Source organism: Pseudophryne corroboree, chromosome 4 (genome assembly GCF_028390025.1).
Source record: "Pseudophryne corroboree isolate aPseCor3 chromosome 4, aPseCor3.hap2, whole genome shotgun sequence".
NCBI classification, from domain to species: domain Eukaryota; kingdom Metazoa; phylum Chordata; class Amphibia; order Anura; family Myobatrachidae; genus Pseudophryne; species Pseudophryne corroboree.
The window spans coordinates 450,091,870-450,106,365 of NC_086447.1; the positions used below are offsets into that span (position 1 = coordinate 450,091,870).

The 14,496-nt window shown below is 46.0% G+C and overlaps 1 protein-coding gene across 1 annotated transcript in view; it reads left to right on the forward strand.

Moving 5' to 3' along the window:
• PM20D2 (peptidase M20 domain containing 2) overlaps positions 1 to 14,496 on the forward strand; it is an 87,004-nt gene that overhangs the window by 16,751 nt on the left and 55,757 nt on the right. The window contains exons 3-4 of the mRNA XM_063916971.1: positions 2,323 to 2,465; positions 10,695 to 10,849. Of these exons, the coding sequence (XP_063773041.1) occupies positions 2,323 to 2,465; positions 10,695 to 10,849 (298 nt within the window). The remainder of the gene's footprint in view (positions 1 to 2,322; positions 2,466 to 10,694; positions 10,850 to 14,496) is intronic.

Below are 14,496 nucleotides of genomic sequence, written 5' to 3' on the forward strand. Positions count from 1 at the left end.
TTCATTTGCATAATGCTGATTTTTTTCCAAATCTTCTTGGCCCTTTTCAGTATGTTCAAATGATGTCGCCACACTTGAAATTGCAATAATCTCTTCATGAGTGCATATGTACATGCCCACCACAGTGTAACAGTAGTTACTCCATTTTTGTGCTGTATTGAATACCTTTTTATTCAAATATCAAATTCATTTCAATGGGTTTTGTGCTACAGAACTTAAATTAAAATGAATGGGCCTTGGACCTGAATGGTGCTTCACCGCATTGTTAATTGGTTTCCCTACATAAATAAAAAAGTCTGCCAATATTTGTATGTGATCAAAGCAGGCATTCCCCAGAACCCACATTTCCAACCAAACTATTCATGATAAACCACTTCTCGAAATAATGATAATCATCATGTTATTAACTACGTTAGTCCGTTTTTCATAAGGAAAGTCTCTGGCTATAATGAGCAGCCCAGGACTTCCATATTTTCAAAATTATTTGTCAGAGTTCTTAATACAGGTCACACATTCCATCTACTATACAGGTCAAAGTCTAGACAGAACAGTCTGGAAAGATGGGTGCGTATGTTTCCAGTCATCCTCTAACTGGCAGGCAGCAGCCAAGGCTTTGTCTCATTCTGGTGCGAGAGACCATAGTACTGAACCCAACAGCATCCATTGGTTTGCTGTATGCACTCTGATTTCTAACGCATAAAATGAGAGACAGATTTAGATTTGGCTCAATTCTAAATGCCCAGTATGTGTGCTCTACATGGAAAATAATTCAGTATTCCGGCATGCAAAAAAACAATTGTGTTTGCCCCATTAACATTGCGTCATGGTTTGTCCACGTGCAATTTTTTTATTTTTTTTTATTTCTGCTCTGCTCCAAACTGTACATGAGGGTCACTGTTTTCAAAGGTTATTACCTGGCTAGTATTTTTTTTTTGTTTACTAATTTAACTTTGAGGTTATTCATTCTATTACTTACATTATATTTTGGCAGAATACATATGTAATCCCGGCAGACGGGATGCTGGCTGTCACTTTACCGACAGCGGCATCCAGTCTGCCGAAATCCCGCCAGCGAGTCCCCTCATCAGGCCCAGCGGCTTGTTTTGCTCGCCACAGGTTCTATTCCCACTCAGTTGGTGGCGTGGACCCACCAACCGAATGGGAAATACGAGCGTTTGCTGGGATTCCGGCCTGCGGCATATCACCGGCTGGCAGGATTCCTGAACGCCGAGATCACGACGGCCGGTATATTAACTGCATCCCATTTTGCCATGGTTATGTATTACAGCTGCGACTCCAATTGATAAATAAATTTGAGGGTACAGAGAATAGATCATGTCCATACGCTTTGCAAAATATGTAGAAATAATACTTGTATACTCTCTTGTGGTGATGGCATTGCTTCTATTTTGGGTAGTGTGACAGGTGCTTTGATTTCTAGTACTGCTCCTGTAAAATAGCCCTCAATCGTTCCCGTGTTGTCACGTTGAATTGAATGGGCACTGCTCTATGAATGCCATATAGGAGCGATTGCACTCTGAGAACATTGGGGGTCATTCCGAGTTGATCGTAGCTGTGCTAAATTTAGCACAGCTACGATCATCTTCCCTGACATGCGGGGGGACGCCCAGCACAAAGCTAGTTCGCCCCACATGTCAGTCCGGCCCCCCGCACAAATACAAAAGCATTGCATAGCGGAGATGCTTTTGTATTTGTGGAGTAACTACCGGTCAGCGCAGCTCCTGAGACGTAACGCAGCCGCCGCGGCCCGCCCCCCTCCAACGGACCAGCCACGCCTGCGTTGGCCGGACCGTGCCCCCTAAACGGCGGCTTAATGCCGCCGTCCAGCCCCCTCCCGCCCTGCGACCGCCTCTGCCTGTCAATCAGGCAGAGGCGATCGCTACTAAATGACGGCCTTCGGCCGTCCGGCATGCGCAATTCCGACCCGATCGCTGCGCTGTGATAAACTGCAGCGTGTGATCGGGTCGGAATAACCCCCATTGTGTGTATGATTACTATAAATGCCTGCGCTTTTAAAACTGGAATAGGACATGTCTGAGGCCACCATTTAGGTAGTTGCATGTAGAGAAACACCCAAACACATACCGTACTCCTTTAGAAATGTTAGGAGCCTTATCACTACAGATGTAGACTTGCAAAGAAAGTACTTCTGCACTTTATTTAATACTTGCTATTTATTTTTATTTTTCCCCCTTTCATGGTTGCTTAGTATGTTACCAATTTTATTTGTCTACTGCACTGGTCAGTTTAAAAACCAAAGAGAAATACAAGCGAATATAATTGCTGGCTTTTATTTCCTAGTGTTACTGTGAAATATCATGGAAAAGCTTCTCATGCAGCTGCATACCCATGGGAAGGAATTAATGCGTTAGATGCTGCTATTCTTGCATACAACAATCTTTCTGTCTTAAGGCAGCAAATGAAACCTTCCTGGAGAGTTCATGGTGAGAACTGTATTTAATAATTATGTTTTTCTTTATGTAATGATGAAGAAAATGACCATTTGTTGTTTGTACACGTCATATAACTTTAATTTCTCTATCGTCCTAGTGGATGCTGGGGTTCCTGAAAGGACCATGGGGGAATAGCGGCTCCGCAGGAGACAGGGCACAAAAAGTAAAGCTTTCCGATCAGGTGGTGTGCACTGGCTCCTCCCCCTATGACCCTCCTCCAAGCCTCAGTTAGATTTTTGTGCCCGGCCGAGAAGGGTGCAATCTAGGTGGCTCTCCTAAAGAGCTGCTTAGAAAAGTTTAGCTTAGGTTTTTTATTTTACAGTGAGTCCTGCTGGCAACAGGATCACTGCAACGAGGGACTTAGGGGAGAAGAAGTGAACTCACCTGCGTGCAGGATGGATTGGCTTCTTGGCTACTGGACATCAGCTCCAGAGGGACGATCACAGGTACAGCCTGGATGGTCACCGGAGCCTCGCCGCCGGCCCCCTTGCAGATGCTGAAACAAGAAGAGGTTCAGAATCGGCGGCAGAAGACTCCTCAGTCTTCTAAAGGTAGCGCACAGCACTGCAGCTGTGTGCCATTTTCCTCTCAGCACACTTCACACGGCAGTCACTGAGGGTGCAGGGCGCTGGGAGGGGAGCGCCCTGGGAGGCAAATGAAAACCTATTTGGCTAAAAAATACCTCACATATAGCCTCCGGGGGCTATATGGAGATATTTAACCCCTGCCAGAATCCACTAAAGAGCGGGAGACGAGCCCGCCGTAAAAGGGGCGGGGCCTATCTCCTCAGCACACAGCGCCATTTTCCTTACACAGCTCCGCTGGTCAGGACGGCTCCCAGGTCTCTCCCCTGCACTGCACTACAGAAACAGGGTAAAACAAGAGAGGGGGGGCAAAATAGTGGCAAAAATTATATTATAAAAGCAGCTATACAGGGAGCACTTATTATAAGGCTATCCCTGTCATATATATATAGCGCTTTGGTGTGTGCTGGCAGACTCTCCCTCTGTCTCCCCAAAGGGCTAGTCGGGTCCTGTCTTCGTTAAGAGCATTCCCTGTGTGTCTGCTGTGTGTCGGTACGTGTGTGTCGACATGTATGAGGACGATATTGGTGTGGAGGCGGAGCAATTGCCAAATATGGGGATGTCACCTCCTAGGGGGTCGACACCAGAATGGATGCCTTTATTTATGGAATTACGGGATAGTGTCAACACGCTAAAGCAGTCGTTTGACGACATGAGACGGCCGGACAATCAATTAGTGCCTGTCCAGGCGCCTCAAACACCGTCAGGGGCTGTAAAACGCCCTTTGCCTCAGTCGGTCGACACAGACCCAGACACAGGCACTAATTCCAGTGGCGACGGTGACGAATCAACCGTATTTTCCAGTAGGGCCACACGTTATATGATTTTGGCAATGAAGGAGGCGTTACATTTAGCTGATACTACAGGTACCACTAAACAGGGTATTATGTGGGGTGTGAAAAAACTACCTATAGTTTTTCCTGAATCAGAAGAACTAAATGAGGTGTGTGATGAAGCGTGGGTTGCCCCCGATAAAAAGATGCTAATTTCAAAGAAGTTATTGGCTTTATACCCTTTCCCGCCAGAGGTTAGGGCGCGCTGGGAAACACCTCCTAGGGTGGACAAGGGGCTCACACGCTTATCTAAACAAGTGGCGTTACCCTCTCCTGAGACGGCCGCACTTAAAGATCCAGTAGATAGGAGGATGGAAAATATCCAAAAAAGTATATACACACATACAGGTGTTATACTACGACCAGCTATAGCGACAGCCTGGATGTGCAGTGCTGGAGTAGCTTGGTCAGAGTCCCTGATTGAAAATATTGATACCCTGGATAGGGACAATGTTTTACTGTCTTTAGAGCAAATAAAGGATGCATTTCTTTATATGCGTGATGCACAGAGGGATATCTGCACACTGGCATCACGGGTAAGTGCTATGTCCATTTCGGCCAGAAGAAGTTTATGGACGCGACAGTGGTCAGGCGATGCGGACTCAAAACGGCATATGGAAGTTTTGCCGTATAAAGGGGAGGAGTTATTTGGAGTCGGTCTATCAGATTTGGTGGCCACGGCTACAGCCGGGAAATCCACCTTTTTACCTCAAGTTACTCCCCAGCAGAAAAAGACACCGACTTTTCAACCGCAGCCCTTTCGTTCCTTTAAAAACAAGAGAGCAAAGGGATATTCATATCTGCCACGAGGCAGAGGAAGGGGGAAGAGACAGCAACAGGCAGCTCCTTCCCAGGAACAGAAGCCCTCCCCCGCTTCTACAAAAGCCTCAGCATGACGCTGGGGCTTCTCAAGCGGACTCGGGGGCGGTGGGCGGTCGTCTCAAGAATTTCAGCGCGCAGTGGGCTCACTCGCAGGTAGATCCCTGGATCCTGCAGATAATATCTCAGGGATACAGGTTGGAACTAGAGACAGATCCACCTCGCCGTTTCCTGAAGTCTGCTTTACCAACGTCCCCCTCCGAAAGGGAGACGGTCTTGGAAGCCATTCACAAGCTGTACTCTCAGCAGGTGATAGTCAAGGTACCTCTTCTACAACAAGGAAAGGGGTATTATTCCACTCTATTTGTGGTACCGAAGCCGGATGGCTCGGTAAGACCTATTCTAAATCTGAAGTCATTGAACCTGTACATAAAGAAGTTCAAGTTCAAGATGGAGTCACTCAGAGCAGTGATAGCGAACCTGGAAGAAGGGGACTTTATGGTATCCTTGGACATCAAGGATGCGTACCTCCATGTTCCAATTTACCCCTTCACACCAGGGGTACCTCAGGTTCGTCGTACAAAACTGTCACTATCCGTTTCAGACGCTGCCGTTCGGATTGTCCACGGCACCTCGGGTCTTTACAAAGGTAATGGCCGAGATGATGATTCTTCTTCGAAGAAAAGGCGTATTAATTATCCCATACTTGGACGATCTCCTGATAAGGGCAAGGTCCAGAGAACAGCTAGAGATGGGATTAGCACTGTCTCAAGAAGTGCTAAAACAGCACGGGTGGATTCTGAATATTCCAAAATCCCAGTTAATGCCAACAACTCGTCTGCTGTTCCTAGGGATGATTCTGGACACGGTTCAGAAAAAGGTTTTTCTCCCGGAGGAAAAAGCCAAGGAGTTATCCGAGCTTGTCAGGAACCTCCTAAAACCAGGAAAGGTGTCTGTACATCAATGCACAAGAGTCCTGGGAAAAATGGTGGCTTCTTACGAAGCAATTCCATTCGGCAGATTCCACGCAAGAATTTTCCAGAGGGATCTGTTGGACAAATGGTCAGGGTCGCATCTTCAGATGCACCAGCGGATAACCCTGTCTCCAAGGACAAGGGTATCTCTTCTGTGGTGGTTGCAGAGTGCTCATCTATTGGAGGGCCGCAGATTCGGCATACAGGATTGGATCCTGGTGACCACGGACGCCAGCCTGAGAGGCTGGGGAGCAGTCACACAAGGAAGAAACTTCCAGGGAGTGTGGACGAGCCTGGAAACGTCTCTTCACATAAACATTCTGGAACTAAGAGCAATCTACAATGCTCTAAGCCAGGCAGAACCTCTGCTTCAGGGAAAACCGGTGTTGATCCAGTCGGACAACATCACGGCAGTCGCCCATGTGAACAGACAGGGCGGCACAAGAAGCAGGAGTGCAATGGCAGAAGCTGCAAGGATTCTTCGCTGGGCAGAGAATCATGTGATAGCACTGTCAGCAGTGTTCATCCCGGGAGTGGACAACTGGGAAGCAGACTTCCTCAGCAGACACGACCTTCACCCGGGAGAGTGGGGACTTCATCCAGAAGTCTTCCACATGCTGGTAACCCGTTGGGAAAGACCAATGGTGGACATGATGGCGTCTCGCCTCAACAAAAAACTGGACAGGTATTGCGCCAGGTCAAGAGATCCGCAGGCAATAGCTGTGGACGCGCTGGTAACGCCTTGGGTGTACCAGTCGGTGTATGTGTTTCCTCCTCTGCCTCTCATACCAAAAGTATTGAGAATTATACGGCAAAGAGGCGTAAGAACGATACTAGTGGTTCCGGATTGGCCAAGAAGGACTTGGTACCCGGAACTTCAAGAGATGATCACGGAAGATCCGTGGCCTCTACCTCTAAGGAGGGACTTGCTTCAGCAGGGTCCCTGTCTGTTTCAAGACTTACCGCGGCTGCGTTTGACGGCATGGCGGTTGAACGCCGGATCCTAAAGGAAAAAGGCATGCCGGAAGAAGTCATTCCTACTTTGATTAAAGCAAGGAAGGAAGTAACCGTGCAACATTATCACCGCATTTGGCGAAAATATGTTGCGTGGTGCGAGGATCGGAGTGCTCCGACGGAGGAATTTCATCTGGGTCGATTCCTACATTTCCTGCAATCAGGATTGTCTATGGGTCTCAAATTGGGATCTATTAAGGTTCAAATTTCGGCCCTGTCGATTTTCTTCCAGAAAGAATTGGCTTCAGTCCCTGAAGTCCAGACTTTCGTTAAGGGAGTGCTGCATATACAGCCTCCTGTGGTGCCTCCAGTGGCACCGTGGGATCTCAATGTGGTTTTGGACTTTCTAAAATCTCATTGGTTTGAACCACTAAAAAATGTGGATTTGAAATATCTCACATGGAAAGTGACCATGCTACTAGCCCTGGCTTCGGCCAGGAGAGTGTCAGAACTGGCAGCTTTATCTTACAAAAGCCCATATCTGATTTTCCATTCGGACAGGGCGGAACTGCGGACTCGTCCGCATTTTCTCCCTAAGGTGGTGTCAGCATTTCATCTGAACCAGCCTATTGTAGTGCCTGCGGCTACAAGTGACTTGGAGGACTCCAAGTTACTGGACGTTGTCAGAGCATTGAAAATATATATTGCAAGGACAGCTGGAGTCAGAAAATCTGACTCGTTGTTTATATTGTATGCACCCAACAAGATGGGTGCTCCTGCGTCTAAGCAGACGATTGCTCGTTGGATCTGTAGCACAATCCAACTTGCACATTCTGTGGCAGGCCTGCCACAGCCTAAATCTGTAAAGGCCCACTCCACAAGGAAGGTGGGCTCATCTTGGGCGGCTGCCCGAGGGGTCTCGGCATTACAACTTTGCCGAGCAGCTACGTGGTCAGGGGAGAACACGTTTGTAAAATTTTACAAATTTGATACTCTGGCTAAGGAGGACCTGGAGTTCTCTCATTCGGTGCTGCAGAGTCATCCGCACTCTCCCGCCCGTTTGGGAGCTTTGGTATAATCCCCATGGTCCTTTCAGGAACCCCAGCATCCACTAGGACGATAGAGAAAATAAGAATTTACTTACCGATAATTCTATTTCTCGGAGTCCGTAGTGGATGCTGGGCGCCCATCCCAAGTGCGGATTATCTGCAATAATTGTACATAGTTATTGTTAACTAATTCGGGTTATTGTTGTAGGGAGCCATCTTTCAGAGGCTCCTCTGTTATCATACTGTTAACTGGGTTTAGATCACAAGTTGTACGGTGTGATTGGTGTGGCTGGTATGAGTCTTACCCGGGATTCAAAATTCCTCCCTTATTGTGTACGCTCATCCGGGCACAGTACCTAACTGAGGCTTGGAGGAGGGTCATAGGGGGAGGAGCCAGTGCACACCACCTGATCGGAAAGCTTTACTTTTTGTGCCCTGTCTCCTGCGGAGCCGCTATTCCCCCATGGTCCTTTCAGGAACCCCAGCATCCACTACGGACTCCGAGAAATAGAATTATCGGTAAGTAAATTCTTATTTTACTTTCTTAGAATTATTTGTTACTGCTGTATGTATTACATTTGTGCTGTAAGCAATCTTGCTATTACATCTAAACCTGCCCTTAGAAACTCTCCTCACACTTATTTGCAGGGTTTGGGGGAAAAAAACAGATTTCTGGAAAAAATAAATAAATGAACAGTTTTGTTTCAACTTTTATTTTTTTTGCATAAATATTTTAATGAAGAAAAAATTAATCCTGCTTATTATATTAATACTGTGAAACATTGCTTAGTATTAGAAACCTTTTGTCACCCATGTTGTAATGCTTTCTAACATTAACAATCCAAAGTTTTACATCTATTAATTAACCAATTAACCATTTTTTGCTGTTAATCACTCCTATTACATCTGAATATGCCCCAACACCATAGTCCTCCTTTCTCTTTGTTTGACTGTACATCTGAATATTTGTAGATAAATTAAACATATTAAAACATACAAAGTACACTCAGATATAGATGAAATTGAAAATAAGAATTACAAGTTAATGTTAAGCGTTAGTCCTACTTATTACTTATAATTAAATAAATCTGAATAGTAATTACAAAATGTTAAAGCACATTTCAGAGAAACACACACACAAAAGGTTAAGTATCAGCACTGGGCATACCACTGGCATTAAACATTTTGGGGTAAATTTACGAAGATGGGAGTTCTATTTAAGATGGGATGTTGCCCATAGCAACCAATCAGATTCCCTGTATTATCTTCTAGAAGGTGGTAGATAAATGAGAAGTAGAATCTGATTGGTTGCTATGGGCAACATCCCATCTTAGTAAATTTACCCCCTTGAATAAAAAAACTTTTCTTTTAGTATAGTAGGATTTTTTAAGAAGTCATGGCGTCCTGCCTGTAGTCACAGCATAATAAAAACCCAGAGTGATTTTAAAAAACAAACAAACAAACAAACAAACAAACAAACAAACAAACACAAGAGAACCATTTGGTTTAAACCAGCTAACCCTGATTAATTGTTATATTCAGCTGCATTGACATACAAGAACAGCTGCCTGCCTCTTCTCCATAATCCAGTGGCTCCATGGTCTCCCTATGTTTCCTCCACTCTTGTATAAATAATGAAAACAGGATGGGCAATTGAACTGGTCATTCATCTTTATATGACCCAACAGATAAAGGAAGACTATGGTTGTTGGAGGTACCATCCTTGTAGTTGGAGCAGAGTGACTGCAGGGAATCTGCACATGTCCTCATTCATCTATCCTCAACACGTCACGCAGTGTGAGATGCCTGGCATAAGCAAGCCGCCAGGTCCTGTGCAACTCTCTTAATGTCAGGCCTCTTTTTTTTTTTTTTTTTTGACAAAAATACATCTTCATTAAAATGCAACTAGGACGCACAAAGAGATTTTGCTTATTAATTTGATATGACACTTGTGTGCGATGGAGTCTGTATATGGAGCAGAACAGAACTTGCATTGGGGAGAAAAAGCTGCGGCTGCTACATTGTAGCACTTCGTATACAGATTCAGAGACTCTGGCACACACAGATATACAAGTGTCATATACAGATATAGCCACACTCATTGTGGCTATGATGCGGCCACATGGGCACTCCCAGAGCACCTAGTTGCCCCTGCGCCTTAGTACGCCGGGCTGTGCTTTTTGCTGCTCCGTGCAATGTCAATGGGGCACAGGTGTCTTAGTCGCACCTGTGCTCCATTGACATTGCACTGAGCAGCAAAAAGCACAGCCTGGCATACTAAGGCCCGGGTGCAACTAGGTGCTCTGGGAGTGCCCATGTGGCCGCATCATAGCCACAATGAGTGTGGCTATATCTGTATATGACACTTGTATATCTGTGTGCGACGGAGGCACACCTGTGCCTAGATGCAGCCACAATGAGCATGGTTACATCTGTATCAAAGTAATCAGCACAGTCGCCTTGTACGTGTCATTGCGTTGCGACTAAGGCACATTTTTGGCAAATAAGTAGTCCGACGCTAGAAGTTTCTCACATGACCTGATTTGTCAAGAGGGGCTGTTTGGCGTGACTGCAGAAAAGATGAATGAGGACAAATATATTTCTATGCAAATCTACTTTTGCTGTGCACATACAGAAACTTTTAGTTGATGTTAAAAAGAATTGTGTGACATCAGTAATTACTGGTGCAATAAATCAAAGTAGCAGCTGTATGCCTATACAGCAAGTCATCGGTATGGTTTTTTTTTTTTGCCATAGGTAATGTTGCACTTTTAATTTGTATGGATGCAGATTATAATACATACCTTGCTATGCTTGTGTCAAAGAACACAATTATTGAATTGTAACAAGTTGTACATTGTGTCTAGATTCTGTTCCTGTCCTACTGTATTTGATAATTGCTTTTGTTTCCAGCACATGGAAGTACTTAATCCACTAAGGTCATTTAAATATTGATGACTAATACGAGACTTTAACTGTTTGTTTTGTTATTATTTCTTTCTCTTAGGAGTCATAAGAAATGGTGGTGTGAAGCCTAACATCATTCCATCATACGCTGAATTAGAATTTTATTTGCGAGCACCATCCCTCAAAGATCTTTCCATTTTAAACGAAAAGGCAAATGCTTGCTTTACTGCTGCTGGCACTGCTACTGGATGCAAGGTAAGTCTGAGATTGTACATGAGCGTGAGCTATGAGAAACCTGTCATGAGACCATTATACTATAATATTATTATTATTATTATTATTATTCAGACACTGTAATTTTCTCTTACGTCCTAGAGGATGCTGGGGTTCCATTTAGTACCATGGGGTATAGACGGGTCCCTTGGGAGCCACTGGCACTTTAAGAGTTTAATAGTGTTGGCTGGCCCCTCCCTCTATGCCCCTCCTACCAGACTCATTTTAGAAAATGTGCCCAGAGGAGCCGGTCACAGCTAGGGGAGCTCCAGGGAGTTTTTCTAACTTTATTGTTTTCTGAGTTTGTTAGGTTACAGGGAGGCTGCTGGCAACAGCCTTCCTGCTTCGTGGGACTTAGGGCGGGGAGTAGTTAATGGTTCTCTATCTCCACTGACAGGACACTGAGCTCCTGAGGGTGCTGATCGCAAGCCCACAAGGCGACCACTCCTGCAGAACGGCCGCCACCCCCTAACAGAGCCAGAAGAGTGATGAGTACAGCGCCGGCGGCCCAGTTAGCGGGTCGCCGGCGGGAATGGCGGCACAAGGGTGGGAGCGCAGCGCTGAAAAGGCTGCGCTCCGGCAGGCTCAGCAACACACTGTGTAGGCGCGTGAGGGGCGTCCTGGGCCAGCGCAATTCACCCTAAACTGGTCACTAGGCTAACAGGGGCTAATCCCTGCTGTTAGCAACAAACACCTCAGGCCAGTATAAACAACTTAGTGCGGGAAGCCGCATGCCATTGCAAGGGGCGGGGCTTCATCTCAGAGCGGATCCAGCACTCACCAGCGCCATTTTCTTCCTGCAAATCATAGGAAAGAGACACTGACAGGGAGCGCTGCCTTCCAGATAACTCCAGCAATACCTCTGCGGTACCAGGGTGTTATAGACAGGGGGGAGTGTGATTATAGTACTAGTTACCCTATTAAGGTTAATTAGTCAGCGCCAGAGTTTTATCATAATAACTGCCTACAGGGGCGCTGTGTGGCTGGCTCCTTTTACTCCGTGACTCTCTGAAGGTACTCTGGGGGAAACTGTGTCTGACATTTTCCTGTGTGTGTGTGTGTGTGTGTGTGTGTGTGTGTGTGTGTATTCACTTTACCATGTCTAAGTAAGGACTGTGTGTCCTGTGCTGCAGAGTGTGCATCTTCTTCTGAGGAGTCTATCCCATGTACTCAGAACTGCAATGTGCTTTCCCGGCCTTCTGAATCCGAACCCCCATGGGTGGATTCTTTAAGGGGAATGATATCCCATATTTCAACAAGGATGTCACATAGTGAGAAAGAGACGCAGTTTTTGTGAAAATTTGTAGAGGGTTTTACGTATTCAGCTCCTACTACTTCCTCAAAAACCCCACCTACATACCTGAAAAAACGTACACTTGCCCAGATAATGCAAGCTGACACTGATACCGACTCTGATACAGGTGACGGTCATGGGGATATGCAGGGGAAGATGCATCCCTTGCTAGAGGGGTGCAGCTAATTATTGAAGCCATTAGGGATGTTTTACATATTTCTGAGAAGGTACCTGAGCAGGAGGAGGAATCTTATTTTACCGAAAATAAGAAATCCTCGCTTACCTTCCCTACTTCTATACAGTTAAACTCTTTATTTGAAAAATCCTGGGAAAACCCAGAGAAGAAATTCCAGATCCCTAAAAGAATTCTCATTGCTTTCCCTTTCCCTGAAGAGGATAGAAAGAAGTGGGAAAACCCACCTATAGTAGACTCTTTTGTATCTAGGTTGTCTAAAAAGGTAGTTTTACCTGTCCCTGGTTCAAACGCCTTAAAAGAGCCAACTGACCGCAAAATTGAGACTACGCTCAAATCACTATACACAGCTACTGGTGTGGTTTTAAGGCCCACTATTGCTTGTGCATGGATTTCTAAGGCCATAGTAAAGTGGTCAGGCACATTACTAGAGGACTTCGATACTATGGATAGGAATGACATTGAATTGCTTTTACGTCACATGCAGGATTCTGCAGGTTTCATAGTGGAGGCCATGAAGGACCTTGGTATGCTGAACGCAAGGGCTACTTCCATGGCGGTCTCGGCGTGCAGAGGACTCTGGCTACGCCAATGTACGGCAGATGTAGAATCCAATAAAAGTGTGGAGAACCTACCCTTCACAGGTCAGGCTCTGTTTGGGATCGCACTGAATGTGTGGATCTCCACGGCAACTGCGGGTAAGTCAACCTTTCTTCCCTCAGCAACACCACCAACTAGGAAATCTTATCCTACGTCTACACTGCAGTCCTTTCGGACCGCAAAAGTTAAGAAGTCCAAACCCCCTTCCACTTTCTTTAGGGGTGGTCGGAGAAAGTCCAGAAAACCTGCACCAACAGGTTCTCAGAACAGAAACCAGGTTCTGCTTCCTCAAAATCTTCAGCATGACGGACCTCCCAGCCTGTAGATCGGTAAGGTGGGAGCGAGACTAAAAAATTTCAGTCACATCTGGGCATCATCATGCCCAGACCCCTGGGTAAGAGATATTGTTGCCCAGGGGTACAGACTGGAATTTCAAGAACTCCCACCTCACAGATTCTTCAAATCAAGCTTACCAGCTTCGCTGACAAAAAGTGCTATCCTACAGGCAGCCATTCAAAAACTGGTTCAAACAAATGTTATTGTTCCAGTTCCACCTCGCCTAAAACACAAGGGTTATTACTCAAACCTGTTTGTGCTACCGAAACCGGATGGTTCGGGTAGGCCGATATTAAACCTAAAGTCATTGAACCCATACTTGAGGGAATTCAAATTCAAGATGGAGTCTATGAGAGCGTGATCTCAAGTCTGGAGGAGGGGGAATTCCTAGTATCCCTGGATATCAAGGATTTGTACCTTCACATTCCGATCTGGCCGCCTCACCAGCCTTATCTCAGATTTGCGCTACTGGACTGTCACTATCCGTTCCAGGCACTGCCATTTGGCCTCTCCACAGCACCAAGGGTGTTCACCAAGGTCATGGCAGAGATGATGCTACTCCTCCGCAGGCAGGGAGTGAACATAATTCCATATCTGCACGATCTGCTGATAAAAGCATCTTCCAGGGAGAGGTTGTTGCAGAGTATTGCTCTCTCAACTCGACTACTCCAGGGTCATGGGTGGACCCTAAATTTTCCAAAGTCACATTTGGAACCGACAAGGAGACTGCCCTTCCTGGGGATGATGCTCGACACGGAAGTGTAGAGGGTGTTTCTACCGGTGGAGAAAGCGTTGGTGATCCAATCAATGGTACGGGATGTCCTGAAGCCAGCCCGGGTATCGGTTCATCAGTGCATTCGCCTTCTGGGGAAGATGGTAGCCTCCTACGAGGCTCTACAGTACAGAAGATTCCATGCAAGGTCATTCCAACTCGATCTTCTAGACAAATGGTTGGGATCACATCTTAACATGCACCAGCGGATACGCCTGTCGCCAAAAGCCAGAATTTCACTCCTCTGGTGGCTGCAAACTTCTCACCTGCTCGAGGGCCGCAGGTTCAGGATTCAGAATTGGATCCTTCTAACCACGGATGCAAGTCTCAGATGTTGTGGAGCAGTCACCCTAGGGGAAAACTTCCAAGGAAAGTGGTCAAATCTGGAATCCATCCTTCCAATAAACATTCTGGAACTAAGGGCCATATACAAC